The 15,000-nt window shown below is 45.8% G+C and overlaps 1 protein-coding gene across 2 annotated transcripts in view; it reads left to right on the top strand.

Annotated features, from left to right (window-relative positions):
• The window catches only part of myo16 (myosin XVI), a 180,704-nt gene that overhangs the window by 144,216 nt on the left and 21,488 nt on the right, over positions 1–15,000 (top strand). For both annotated transcript variants that reach the window (XM_031805846.1, XM_031805847.1), the window contains exons 29-32: positions 3,827–3,923; positions 4,001–4,262; positions 13,201–13,580; positions 13,766–15,000. The exon at positions 13,766–15,000 is cut by the window's right edge and continues 13 nt beyond it. In XM_031805846.1, coding sequence (XP_031661706.1) covers positions 3,827–3,923; positions 4,001–4,262; positions 13,201–13,580; positions 13,766–15,000 — 1,974 coding nt within the window. The remainder of the gene's footprint in view (positions 1–3,826; positions 3,924–4,000; positions 4,263–13,200; positions 13,581–13,765) is intronic.

Here is a 15,000-nt window from a genome sequence, read left to right as displayed (position 1 = left end):
ACTCTGCTCAAAAACAAAGTATGGGAAGATAAATAATTTGAGCCCAGAATGAAATACTTTGAAATCCCATGGACACCTCATTAAACCCCCCCAAACAACCCAACTAGCCTTCACACGCACACACACTAGAGTCCTGCATGGGTCAGTTGTTGTTGGAGCCGCACCCATCCCGCGTTGGCCACATCAGTTCTGAGCCCCACCCAATACCCGACGTCAGAACAGATTTTTCTTCACAATCCGTCACACAAGCATGGAATTGTTTTAAGAGCCGATCTGCCGATCTGTTACCCGCCATACTGTATGACTAACATCAATTTAATGAATTGTTTTCATGATTCCTGAGTACTTTGAATTAATTTGTCTGCATGTCTATTCAACATTTGGATAAAAGTAAACCATGCACTGAATTAAAAACGACAGGCTATGTTTTTATTTTCGCAATGCGTCACATTGACAACTTAAATCGATTTGAGAAAAATAGCCTTCTAATTAGTCTTCTTACCTAATGAAAGCATATAGGTGACATAAAAAAAAGTTTATCTTTACATTATTGTTTCTGCAATAATTATAATTGTGTTGGTTTAGAATTACTTACATTGATGCAACAGCTACAGAGTATAGTCTAAATCATTATATTACATGATACAACTAGCTTCAAACCAATGAAGAAACACAAAACCACCATGAGCGACCTCTCCATGAGGGTTGAAAGGGTTGGTCTCTTACCTCTTGGGTGTGTCCTCTTTCGCAACTGGCTCGGGCCTGTCCCCGAGGGGCGGGCTGTTGCCGTGTGACCCGTTGCCATGGCAGCGCTGGTGGTCGCTTTCGCGGGCGATGTCGGTGGCGTTCTGGATGACCAGGTGGTCGTACGTGTGCAGGCCCTGGTCTTCTGCCCCCTGGAGGAACCTCTGGACACTGCAGTCCTCTGTCTGTTGAGATGACAGTCTACGATTTAAAAAAATGTCCGACACGCAGTGTAATTTTTCTGAACCGCGAGCCGACCCGCGGTTTAAAATTATGTTTCTATTCCACCCGCCATCTGATTGTTTTGGGGTGACGCACGGGGAACAGTGGGTATCCGCCCGGATGCAGGACTCTAACACACACACACACACACCAATCAGCAGTCTGGAGCGGCCAATGACATCTCCCCCCCTTCCCTGTGTGTGTGACCTCTTTGTTTCACAGTGACTCCCGGCTCACACACACGCACACGCTCTCTCACAATGCCTCCCAGACACATTGTCACACGCACCCAGGCCCACACACATACATTTCTGAGAAGTAGTGTATATTTTAAATTATTTATTTTATTTATTTCACCTTTATTTAACCAGGTAGGCTATTTGAGAACATTTGCAACTGCGACCTGGCCAAGATAAAGCATAGCAATTCGACACATACAACAACACAGAGTTACACATGGAATAAACAAACATAGTCAATAATACAGTAGAACAAAAGAAAACAAAAAGTCTATATACAGTGAGTGCAAATGAGGTAAGATAAGGGAGTTAAGGCAATAAATAGGCCATGGTGGAGAAGGAATGACAATATAGCAATTAAACACTGGAATGGTAGATGTGCAGAAGATGAATGTGCAAGTAGAGATACTGGGGTGCAAAGGAGCAAGATAAATTAATAAATACAGTATGGGGATGAGGTAGGTAGATAGATGGGCTGTTTACAGATGGGCTATGTACAGGTGCAGTGATCTGTGAGCTGCTCTGACAGCTGGTGCTTAAAGCTAGTGAGGGAGATATGAGTCTCCAGCTTCAGAGATTTTTGCAGTTCGTTCCAGTCATTGGCAGCAGAGAACTGGAAGGAAAGATGACCAAAGGAGGAATTGGCTTTGGGGGTGACCAATGAGATATACCTGCTGGAGCGTGTGCTACGAGTGGGTGCTGCTATGGTGACCAGTGAGCTGAGATAAGGCCTAGCAGAGACTTGTAGATAACCTGTAGCCAGTGGGTTTGGCGACGAATATGAAGCGAGGGCCAACCAACGAGAGCGTACAGGTCACAATGGTGGGTAGTGTATGGGGCTTTGGTGACACAACGGATGGCACTGTGATAGACTGCATCCAGTTTGTTGAGTAGAGTGTTTGAGGCTATTTTATAGATGACATCACCGAAGTCGAGGATCGGTAGGATGGTCAGTTTTAATAGGGTATGTTTGGCAGCATGAGTGAAGGAGGCTTTGTTGCGATACAGGAAGCCAAGTCTAGATTTAATTTTGGATTGAATAGGAGAGTTTACAGTCTAACCAGACACCTAGGTATTTGTAGTTGTCCACGTATTATAAGTCAGAGCTGTCCAGAGTCGTGATGCTAGATGGGCGAGCAGTTGCGGGCAGTGATCGGTTGAATAGCATGCATTTAGTTTTACTTGCGTTTAAGAACAGTTGGAGGACACGGAAGGAGAGTTGTATAGTATTGAAGCTCGTATGGAGGTTAGTTAACACAGTGTCCAAAGAGGGGCCAGAGGTATACAGAATGGTGTCGTCTGCGTAGAGGTGTATCAGAGAATCACCAGCAGCAAGAGCAACATCATTGATGTATACAGAGAAGAGAGTCGGCCCGATGATTGAACCCTGTGGCACCCCCATAGAGACTGCCAGAGGTCCGAACAACAGGCCCTCCGATTTGACACACTGAACTCTATCAGAGAAGTAGTTGGTAAACCAGGCGAGGCAATCGTTTGAGAAACCAAGGCTGTCGAGCCTGCCAATAAGAATGTGGTGATTGACAGAGTCGAAAGCCTTGGTCAGGTCGATGAAGACGGCTGCACAGTAATGTCTCTTATCGATGGCGGTTATGATGTCGTTTAGGACCTTTAGTGTGGCTGAGGTGCACCCATAGGAATGAGTAGTCTGGGTGTGTTGGAGCGTATCGGCCCCTTGGCCTGTGCACCTGTCAGGACACATGTATAACTACAACAAACTTAATGAATCCTGAATCTGACTGAACCCCAATCCTCCACCTGTCTGTCTTCTGTCTGTCTGTCTGTCTTGTCTGTCTGTCTGTCTGTCCTGTCTGTCTGTCTGTCTGTCTGTCTGTCTGTCTGTCTGTCTGTCTGTCTTCTGTCGTCTGTCTGTCTGTCTGTCTGTCTGTCTGTCTGTCTGTCTGTCTGTCTGTCTGTCTGTCTGTCTGTCTGTCTGTCTGTCTGTCTGTCTGTCGTCTGTCTGTCTGTCTGTCTGTCTGTCTGTCTGTCTGTCTGTCTGTTCTGTCTGTCTGTCTGGTCTGTCTGTCTGTCTGTCTGTCTGTCTGTCTGTCTGTCTGTCTGTCTGTCTGTCTGTCTGTCTGTCTGTCTGTCTGTCTGTCTGTCTGTCTGTCTGTCTGTCTGTCTTGTCTGTCTGTCTGTCTGTTGTCTGTCTGTCTGTTCTGTCTGTCTGTCTGTCTGTCTGTCTGTCTGTCTGTCTGTCTGTCTGTCTGTCTGTCTGTCTGTCTGTCTGTCTGTCTGTCTGTCTGTCTGTCTGTCTGTCTGTCTGTCTGTCTGTCTGTTCTGTCTGTCTGTCTGTCTGTCGGTCTGTCTGTCTGTCTGTCTGTCTGTCTGTCTGTCTGTCTGTCTGTCTGTCTGTCTGTCTGTCTGTCTGTCTGTCTGTCTGTCTGTCTGTCTGTCTGTCTGTCTGTCTGTCTGTCTGTCTGTCTGTCTGTCTGTCTGTCTGTCTGTCTGTCTGTCTGTCTGTCTGTCTGTCTGTCTGTCTGTCTGTCTGTCTGTCTGTCTGTCTGTCTGTCTGTCTGTCTGTCTGTCTGTCTGTCTGTCTGTCTGTCTGTCTGTCTGTCTGCCTGTCTGCCTGTCTGCCTGTCTGCCTGTCTGTGTCTCAGATGAGCAGTAGTAAGGTGTTTCTGAGGTACTGGCAGGCTGACCAGCTCAATGACCGCTGCCACCAACTACACAGGAAGATCATCACCTGCCAGAAAGGTACAACACAACTTGCATCCATGTTTGTGTGTGTGCGCGTGTATTATTAACCCCTCTCTCCCCCTATCCTCTGTCAGTGATCCGTGGCTGGCTGGCCAGACAGCGTGTGCATCGTAGACTGTCATCTCAACAGACAGAGGACTGCAGTGTCCAGAGGTTCCTCCAGGGGGCAGAAGACCAGGGCCTGCACACCTACGACCACCTGGTCATCCAGAACGCCACCGACATCGCCCGCGAAAGCGACCACCAGCGCTGCCATGGCAACGGGTCACACGGCAACAGCCCGCCCCTCGGGGACAGGCCCGAGCCAGTTGGGAAAGAGGAGGACACACCCAAGAGGTAAGAGACCAACCCTTTCAACCCTCATGGAGAGGTCGCTCATGGTGGTTTTGTGTTTCTTCATTGGTTTGAAGCTAGTTGTATCATGTAATATAATGATTTAGACTATACTCTGTAGCTGTTGCATCAATGTAAGTAATTCTAAACCAACACAAACACTATAAGGATTTCAAGGTCACAAGGTGTGTGTGTGTGTGTGTGTGTGTGCGTGTGTGCGTGTGTGTGTGTGTGTGTGCCTGTGTGTGTGTGCCTGTGTGTGTGCACAATGTGTGTGCACAATGTGTGTGTCATGTGATGTGAGTAATGGTGTCATTGAGCCCGTGCTGGCTGGTGGCTTTAATTGCATATGATGATTGATAGTAGGGTAATGAGATAAACCATCAGCATGTGGTAATGTTTCAATGCTGTCGCTGTGATGACACTCTGGTCTCCTTGTCTTATAGCTGCAGCGCATTACACAGCTTATATTTGGCATCGTTTGAAATGTAAGACAGTCCCAAAATGCTTGGTGGCCATCTTTTTAAATGTAGGCACTAGGGAAGGAGAGAGGCTGTCATTTTAGAATGTATTCTAAAATGAGATGGCGCCGAAGAACATGGCTGTCGTTTTACATTCTCCCAACCAATTTTGATGTTTTGTTTGTTTTTTTGCATTTTGTGTAACTTTAAAATAACGTATTGTGTACATAATGTTGCTGCACTCGTCTCTTATGACAGAAATAACGTCTGGACATCAGAACAGCGATTACTCACCGTGGACTGGAAGAAACTTGTTCCTTTAACGAGTCCGACGAGAAGGATATCCTGCTTTCACTGAACAGGCCCGGATCCCCACCTTTTGCGTGAGGAAAAGACACAGGAAAAGGGGCCACAGATCAGGCATCATTCTTAAGATCCATAGGCGAGTGATTAAACTCCCACTACCATCCGTTCTTCTTGCTAACGTGCAATCATTGGACAATAAAATTGTTGACCTACGATTGAGATATCTTACCAACCGGACATTAAAAACTATAACATCTTATGTTTCACCGAGAGATACGGACAATATAGAGCTAGCGGGATGTTTCATGTACCGGCAGAACAGAGAGGTTACCTCTGGTAAGACGAGGGGTGGGGGTGTGTTTTTATTTGTCAATAACAGCTGGTGCATGATGTCTAACATTAAAGAAGTCTCAAAGTATTGCTCGACTGAGGTGTAGAGTACCTTATGATAAGCTGTAGACCACACTATCTACCAAGAGAGTAGCTGTCTATTTTCCACCACAGAACGAAGCTGGCCCTAAGACCGCTCTCAACCAACTCTATAAGGCCATAAGCAAAGAAGAAAATGCTCACCCAGAAGCGATGCTCCTAGTGGCCGGGAACTTAAATGCAGGCAAACTTAAATCAGTTTTACCAAATTTTTCAGAAACCCCGCTATGCCCTCTGATGAACCATCAAACAAGCAAAGAGTCAATACAAGATTAATATTGAATCCTACTACACCAGCTCTGACGCTCGTCGGATGTGGCAGGGCTTGAAAACGGTTATGGACTACAAAGGGAACCCAGACACGAGCTGCCCAGTGATGTGAGCCTACCAGACGAGCTAAATGCATTTTATGCTCGCTTCGGGGCAAGCAACACTGAAGCATGCACGAGAGCACCAGCTGTTCTGGATGACTGTGTGATTACGCTAACGGTAGCCGATGTGAACAAAACCTTTAAACAGGTCAACATTCACAAACCCGCTGGGCCAGACAGATTACCAGGATGTGTACTCAATGCATGCGCAGACCAACTGGCAAGTGTCTTCACTGATATTTTCAACCTCTCCCTGACCGAGTCTGTAATACCTACATGTTTCAAGCAGACCACCATAGTCCCTGTGCCCAAGGAAGCAAAGGTACCCTGCCTAAAGGATTACCGCCCTGTGGCACTCACGTAGGTAGCCATGAAGTGCTTTGAAAGTCTGGTCATGGCTCACATCAACGGCATCCTCCCGGGAACCCTAGACCCACTCCAATTCGCATACCACCCTAACAGATCCACAGATGATGCAATCTCAATTGCACTCCACACTGCCCTTTCTCACCTGGACTATGTGAGAATACTGTTCATTGACTACAGCTTAGCATTCAACACCATAGTGCCCATGAAGCTCATCACTAAGCTAAGGACTCTGGGACTAAACACCTCCCTCTGCAACTGGATCCTGGACTTCCTGACGGGCCGCCCCCAGGTGGTAAGAGTATGCAACAACACGTCTGCCACACTGATCCTTAACACAGGGCCCCCTCAGGGGTGTGTACTTAGTCCCCTCCTGTACTCCCTGCTCACCCATGACTGCGTGGCCCACCACGACTCCAACACCATCATTAAGTTTGCTGACAACATAACAGTGGTAGAATAAGTAGAAAAAGTAGAATAAGAATAAGGAGCCTGATCACCGACAACGATGAGACGGCCTATAGGGAGGAGGTTAGAGAACTGCCAGTGTGGTGCCAGGACAATAACCTCTCCCTCAATGTGAACAAGAATAAGGAGCTGATCGTGGACTACAGGAAAAGGCGGGCCGAACAGACCCCCATTAACATCGATGGGGCTGTAGTGGAGCGGGTCGAGAGTTTCAAGTTCCTTGGTGTCCACATCGCCAATGAACTATCATGGTCCAAACATACCAAGACAGTCGTGAAGAGGGAACGACAAAATCTTTTCCCTCTCAGGAAACTGAAAATATTTTGCATGGGTCCCCAGATCCTCAAAAGGTTCTACAGCTGCACCATCGAGAGCATCCTGACCGGTTCCATCACCGCCTGGTATGGCAACTGCTCGGCATCTGACCATAAGGCGCTACAGAGGGTAGTGCCAAAAGCCCAATACATCACTGGGGCCAAGCTTCCTGCCATCCAGAACCTATATAATAGGCGGTGTCAGAGGAAAGCCCATAAAATTGAGACTCCAGTCACCCAAGTTATAGACTTTTTTCTCTGCTACCGCACGTCAAGCGGTACCGGAGCGCTAAGTCTAGGACCAAGAGGCTCCTCAATTACTTCTATCTCAATGCCATAAGACTGCTGAACAATTAATAAAATCGCCTCCGGACAATTTACAATGACCCTCCTCCCTTTTGTACACTGCTGCTACTCGCTGTTTATTATCTATGCATAGTCACTTCACCCCTACCTACATGTACAGATTACCTCAACTATCCTGTATCCCTGCACACTGACTCGGTACCGGTTCCCCCTGTATATAACCTTATTATTGTAATTCTTATCGTGTTACCTTGTTATTATTACTTTATGTTTTTGTCTGCTTGGTAAATATTTTCTTAACTCTTCTTGAACTACACTGTTGGTTAAGGGCTTGTAAGTAAGCATTTCACGATAAAGTCTACACCTGTTGTATTCGGCACATGTGACAAATCAAGTTTGATTGGATTTTATTCCTGTATTCCTTCTGAATATGCTAATAAGACAGCGATAAGCCTCCAATTGGCCTGTCTGATTGTGTTTGAAAATACAATTCTATTATTATACCTTTATTTCAACAAGGAACACAGACTGAGACCAAGGTCTCTTTTACAGCTGGGCCCTGCGTATACATGTTTACGTATACAGTTTAGGTACAATGATTAAGAAACTACACAAGACAAACAAAACCATCACAGATAACACACAAAAATACAGCAGCAGATTGTTACATTTACACACAGGTTATTCCCCTAACAGGTTATTCCCCTAACAGGTTATTCCCCTAACAGGTTATTCCCCTGACAGGTTATTCCCCTGACAGGTTATTCCCCTAACAGGTTATTCCCCTAACAGGTTATTCCCCTAACAGGTTATTCCCCTAACAGGTTATTCCCCTAACAGGTTATTCCCCTAACAGGTTATTCCCCTAACAGGTTATTCCCCTAACAGGTTATTCCCCTGACAGGTTATTCCCCTAACAGGTTATTCCCCTAACAGGTTATTCCCCTAACAGGTTATTCCCCTAACAGGTTATTCCCCTAACAGGTTATTCCCCTAACAGGTTATTCCCCTAACAGGTTATTCCCCTGACAGGTTATTCCCCTAACAGGTTATTCCCCTGACAGGTTATTCCCCTAACAGGTTATTCCCCTGACAGGTTATTCCCCTGACAGGTTATTCCCCTGACAGGTTATTCCCCTAACAGGTTATTCCCCTGACAGGTTATTCCCCTGACAGGTTATTCCCCTGACAGGTTATTCCCCTAACAGGTTATTCCCCTGACAGGTTATTCCCCTAACAGGTTATTCCCCTGACAGGTTATTCCCCTAACAGGTTATTCCCCTAACAGGTTATTCCCCTAACAGGTTATTCCCCTGACAGGTTATTCCCCTAACAGGTTATTCCCCTAACAGGTTATTCCCCTAACAGGTTATTCCCCTAACAGGTTATTCCCCAGTTACAAGCAATACAAAAAAAATCCTCCAATAAATGTTTAAAATGGGCGACAGGGGGACAAGAGTCTCAAGTTTAAGTTTAGTCTGCAGACTATTCCATAGGCAAGGAGCGTAGCAGGAAAAGGCAGCCATACCCAAATCTGTGGAAATCAGATGGGCCTCAAGTGTAATTCATATTTGAGACCTGGTTTTAGGAATTCTAAGTCTAATGTTGATGAGTGATGATAAATAAGAAGCTAGTTTATTCAGAAGTGCTTTATAGACAAACACGAGAGCATGTTGTTCTCGTCTCATGAACAGCGAAGTCCAACTCATATTTTGATATAAAACACAGTGGTGAGTTCTGTAGCTATCACCCGTAATGAACCTAAGTGTGCAATGATAAGTAGCATCCAGCGATTTAAGTGTTGATGCCGTAGCATGCATGTAGATAATATCCCCATAATCTATAACAGACATGAACGTAGCTTGCACAATTTGTCTTCTATTTGTAGAGAACAAACATGTCCTGTTTCTATAGAGGAAGCCTAGCTTAATTTTTAGCCGTTTACAAAGTTTGTTAACATGCATTTTAAAAGACAGTTCATCATCCAACCATATCCCTAAGTATTTATATGCAGAGACCTGATTAATTCTAGAACCATCTGAACTCGTAAGTGCAAGTGTATTTTCAACCAACTTTTGAATCTATTAAAAATCATAAAACGTGTTTTCTTTGCATTTAAAACAAGTTTCAGCTGTATGAAATACCCTTGTAATATCTTCAAATCTGTCTCCAATAGTGATAATGCTTGGTCAGCCGTTGAAGCGATAGAGTACATGATAGTGTCATCAGCATATAAATAAATTTTATATTGGTTTTAGCAGCATTTAGTACCATCTTCAGGTCAACAAATGCTTTCTGCAAGGTAGTAAAAGCAAATTGAAGAGTCAACAGATCCTGAGCTGCTTTATGGGCAGTAGCGTATACAACAGTGTCATCTGCATACGGATGGAAGTCACGGTTTTGTACAGATAGACCACTGCTGTTAATATGAATAGTGAAAAGAACTGTACCAAGAATCGAACACCAAGCAGCCCAATCTAAGCCAATCGTAGAGAAAATGAAAATGTAAAGTGTGATCCACAGAGTTGAACGCCTTGGACAGGTCAATGAAGAGGGCAGTGCAGTGTTTCTTTGTATCTAAACAATTTATGACATCATTTAAAACCATAGAAGTAGCAGAGATGGTACTATTACCTGGTCTGAACCCTGGCTGTTTTACATTGAGAAAGGATGTAGCAGTTAAAAGGGATCTGAGCTGAGTAATAATCAATGATTCTAGGATTTTTCCCAGGCAAGAGAGTTTGGAAATGGGACGATAATTATTTACATCACTCGGGTCGTCACCTTTATGTAGAGGAAGCACATGGTCCGCCTTCCAAACTCTAGGGATAGTACTCAATATAATTATCAAGTAAAACATGTGTTAATGCTTCCGCAATCAATGGAGCAGAAAACTGTGATAAGAAGGGATCAAGCATATCAGCCCCAGTAGATTACATGTTTTTACAACACATTAAGTAGACTGTTGCTCCAGAGAAAACAAGGATCCACCCGGGTCTATTAAACCAAGATTTCTTTCAAACAAAAATGTTTGATTTAAAGCATGACTTATCTCATTTTTTTCTAAATGTATGTCAGAGTTCAGTATAACTTGCTTGGGAAGGAGACATTTCCACGCTTTATCACCTTGAACTGTTTTCCAAAATGTAGATGAATCACCAGCAGTCAGCGGTATAACTTAGGATGTAGCTTTTTTTACTAAGGACATGCATTTATTTCTCAGTTCCCTGAAAAGCTGCCAGTCCACAACAGCATCAGTTAGTCTAGAGGGATTTTATACATTTTAAATTTTTAGCGTTTAAACAAGCCTGTTTATCTGCCTGTGGTATGAAAATAGATGAGAAGTCCTCAAAAGCAAATTCAGGATCACTTGATGGAGAAAAGTTCTGAAAAGTACAAGTCATGGATAAACGCTTGGGGAGAAAAGTTCTGAAAAGTACAAGTCATGGATAAACGCTTGGGGAGAAAAGTTCTGAAAAGTACAAGTCATGGATAAACGCTTGGGGAGAAAAGTTTTTTAAATGTATCTTCCTAATAATACAGGGATCAGAATTATGCTGTCTAGTTTTTCTAATACAGGCTATGGGAGAATGACCACAAAGGTCACTTGCAAACACACCTATGGGGGTTATTTGTGAGAATTATATCTAATAATGAAGATCTATCTATATCTTTAGCATTTAACCGAGTGGGTTTATGATTAGCTGGGTTAGATTAAGATCAAGACAAGTGTTCTTAAAGTTATCTGAGATAGGTATCAGCCAGTCCAGGTTAAAGTCACCTAAGAGCAACAGTTCAGATGATATAAAATGTTTTAAAGGCTCAGCTATGATAATAGTTGCATCAGCTAATACATGCAGGTTTTGGGTCATGGTCACATCTAAAACCAGGATTTCACATTTTTCTGGGGTATAGTGATATTAAGAGCACATGATGCTACAAAAGTTGATTTCACATCGCCACCCCTCCACCTTTTCTCTGCCAAATCACATCTAAAAATGTTGTAATTAGCGATGTCCTTATCCATGATCGAATCATTTAACCAAGTCTGATAAAGCAAGAATGTCTGTGTTGGTGTCATGCATCCAGATATTGATAAATTCCATCTTTGACATTTATACTTCGCACATTTAAATGTAACAAACCCAGACATTTGTGTGACTTAAAAACAGCAGGGGTGTCAATATTTACCCTAACCCGGTTCGTTATAAACTTCAGTGTTGGCCTAGGGACAGTGGGTTAACTGCCTTGTTCAGGGGCAGAACGACAGATTCTTACCTCGGGGATTCGATCTTGCAACCTTTTGGTTACTAGTCCAACACTCTAACCACTAGGCCACCTGCCGCCTGTTAAAGACAACATTGACAGAGTTACAATAACTCTTTAGCCAGACCTGAAGTGATAGCAACCTACTGAATCTACCGTATCCACGTCTCATCGTGGCTATGGGACCCGATATAATGTGACGTTTGTTTTGGTACTTCAGTTTTGCAACTTTGTGTCATTAAATCCCACGTGTACTATAACAGTATCTGTCTATGGATTTTAGTTGATGGCTTCAGGAAGTAGCGTTTTGATATCCTTTACTTTTGCACCCGGATAGCATAGGTTTCTAATCCCTGGCATGGAGATGTTCCTTAACATTGAGCTTCCAATGATGAGCGCAGGTCAAATCCCCCCGCTACCGTATCTCCGATCAGCGACAGGAGCCGCAGAAATCGGCTGGGGAGAATGCCGCTCAGTGTAGAAGCTACAGCATCTGCATACCCGGTGTCTGTATGCCCTGAGGGGGTCAGTGGCTCAAAATGATTTGAGTGTTTAATATCACAACGCTGATAGAAAAAAACGGAACACTGGGGAGCGGGTCTCTTTCTCCACCTCAAACCAATCACACTCCATTCACGCCTGCCAGGGGTAGAGCTGATATCATCCAACTTTTGGCTAGGTTCAAAAGGCGGCAAGGTGGGGAAATGCTCAAGATCCATAAAAGTTCCGTTACAGTCGTCTCTTTGAAAAAAGGCATCGACAAATGCGGTTAAACATGAGACTTCCTTATTCAAAATGAAACGTTCTTCCAGATGTTTCATTTCCTCAAGTAAAGTAAATGTTCGCCTAAAATGACTGCCTGTAGCTCAGGACCTGTAGCAAGGATATGCATATTCTTGATACTATTTGAAAGGAAACACTTAGAAGTTTGTGGAAATGTGAAATTAATGTAGGAGAATATAACACATTAGATCTGGTAAAAGATAATACAAAGAAAAAAACATGCGTTATTTTGTATGTTTTTGTACCATCATATTTTAAATGCAAGAAAAAGGCCATAATGTATTATTCCAGCCCAGGCGCTAATTGGATTTTGTCCACTAGATGGCCGCAGTGTATGTGCAAAGTTTTAGTCTGATCGAATGAACCATTGCATTTCTGTTCAAAATGTTGCTTCAAGACTTCCCAAATGTGCCTAATTGGTTTATTAACAACTTTTCAAGTTCATAACTGTGCACTCTACTCAAACAATAGCATGGTATTCTTTCACTGTATTAGATTAATTAGATTAACAAGAATGTAAGCTTTCTGCCAATATCAGATATGTCTATGTACAGGGAAATTGTATTATTACTTACAACCTCATGCTAATCGCATTAGCCTACGTTAGCTCAACCGTCCCGTGGGGGACCCACCGATCTGGATTTGTATTAGATGAAAAGTAATTATATTATGGTTGTCACTCTAGAGAAGAATTCAGTTTATTATGTTTGGTTGGAACCAGGATCAAACATCACCAGAAGGTGTGTTGGTCCATGGTGAGGGGAAGGAGAGAGAAATTGAGCAATAGAGGGAAAGAGAGGAATTGGGTTGAAAATGGTCAAATGTTCATTTATTTATCATGCGGATATTATTTCCTGCCCCCCTCCTATAGGGTTGTGGAGAAGAGCAGAAGAAACCAAGATGGCTCGGTTAGTGGGGGGAGCCGGACTATCCGCCACTTCCGCTCCAGCTCAGTACCCATCCCCCTGGCTATGGAGAACTTGGTACATTACAGCCCTGGACCATCCATCAAAACAGCCCTGCAGCAGGTGGCCTATAACAACGAGGATGGGGGAGGAGGGGGAGGGCTGGCGTCGCCACGGAAACAGCCTCCCCCCAAACCCAAGCGGGACCCCAACACTCGTTTGAGTGCGTCGTACGAGGCGGTCAGTGCCGGACTGACGCTGGGACCCTCGAGAGAGAGTCCCACCCCCGAAGGCTGCGGGTCGCCTGCAGGGAGCCCCCCAAAAACACAGCTGTCACCTACGGATGGTACACACAATTATGACATACCTCTCAACTATCATTACCTCAGCCGCTATGTACCCCAAAACACTGCTGTCTCCTATGGATAGTGCATATATACACCACAACACCCCAACTATTATAACCTAAGCTTCTTTGAACCCCAAAACACAGCTGTCAGTGGAACTGCTTCTCCTCTTTTCTCTCCCCAGCTCTGTCCAAGCCGCGGCCCCACAGTGATGACTACACGACCATGAGGAAGGTGCCTCCTCCCAAGCCCAAGAGGAGCCCAAACACCAAGCTCACGGGCTCCTACGAAGAGATCAACGCTGCCGGCATTAACCTCCTCCAGCTGCGCCCTGCCGACGTCAAACTGGCCCTGCTGTCCCGCGCTGGGGGACTGGGGGGGGTGATGCGGCACACAGCGTCTGTGGATGGCCCACAGGGGGTGACACTGAGCCTGCGCCATGACCAGGATGAGGAGGATGTGTACATAGAGATGGTGGGGGCTCATGCCAGGAGTTACAGTCTGGGAGGCGGCCACCAGGACCCCCCCAACAGCCCCCAGCAGGGAGAGGCCGAGGCCGTCTACGAGGAGATGAAGTACTTCCTGCCCGAGGAGGTGGGACTTCCGGTGGGAAGCACGGTTGCCATGGCGACAGCCGCTGGGAAGTTGGAGGTGTTAGGGTTGATGTTAGGGTTGGGCTTGTCTCCCTCTCAGAGTGGGGAGGGGAAGAGGGCAGGGCTGGGGGGTCTAGCCACCACTATGGAGGCCCAAACATCCGCCACCGGAGGGGCCAGCAATATCCCTGCACCCTTCCCCAACCTGCTCCCACACCGCCCCCCTCTCCTGGTGTTCCCCCCCTCCCCCGTCACCTGCTCCCCTGCGTCTGATGAGTCGCCCCTCACCCCTTTGGAGGTGAAGAAGCTGCCTGTGTTTGAAACCAACCTGAACTACGCCGGCCCAGACAGCCCCCTCTCCCCCCAGTACTCCCGCCAGCGTGCTGACTCCTCCCCCTCTCTCTCCGTCCTCCTCCCAGACAAGCCCACTCCTCCTCTCACCCCTCCTCCTCCTCCCCCCAATGCCCTGCCTCCTCCCTACCGCCCCCCCTCCCACTTTCCTTTCCCCCCAGAGTCCATTATCCTCTCCCTTACCCGGGCTGCTTCCGTCACGGGAGGTGGCAGCTCGGACTCTCCCAAACCCTCCTACTCCTCCTCCTCTTCCTCCTCCTCTCATAGGGCTGGAGGAGAGAAGCCCCCTCCCTACTCTCCGGCCAAGTCCACCCGTCCAGAGCCACGCCGTTCCCACTCCTGCTCCTCCTCGCCCCTGCTGTTCAACCCAGCCAATGGGAGACCGCTGACCAGCCCTCAGCCAGCCCTGGATGAGCTCAACACCCTGTTTAGCTCTGGACGCAGCCTGCTCAAGAAGACCACTACAGGACGCAAG

Source organism: Oncorhynchus kisutch, linkage group LG26, assembly GCF_002021735.2.
Source record: "Oncorhynchus kisutch isolate 150728-3 linkage group LG26, Okis_V2, whole genome shotgun sequence".
In the NCBI taxonomy this organism is placed as follows: Eukaryota; Metazoa; Chordata; class Actinopteri; order Salmoniformes; family Salmonidae; genus Oncorhynchus; species Oncorhynchus kisutch.
The sequence above is the reverse complement of the archived record's forward strand: the minus strand, read 5'-3'. Positions and strand labels throughout refer to the sequence as shown.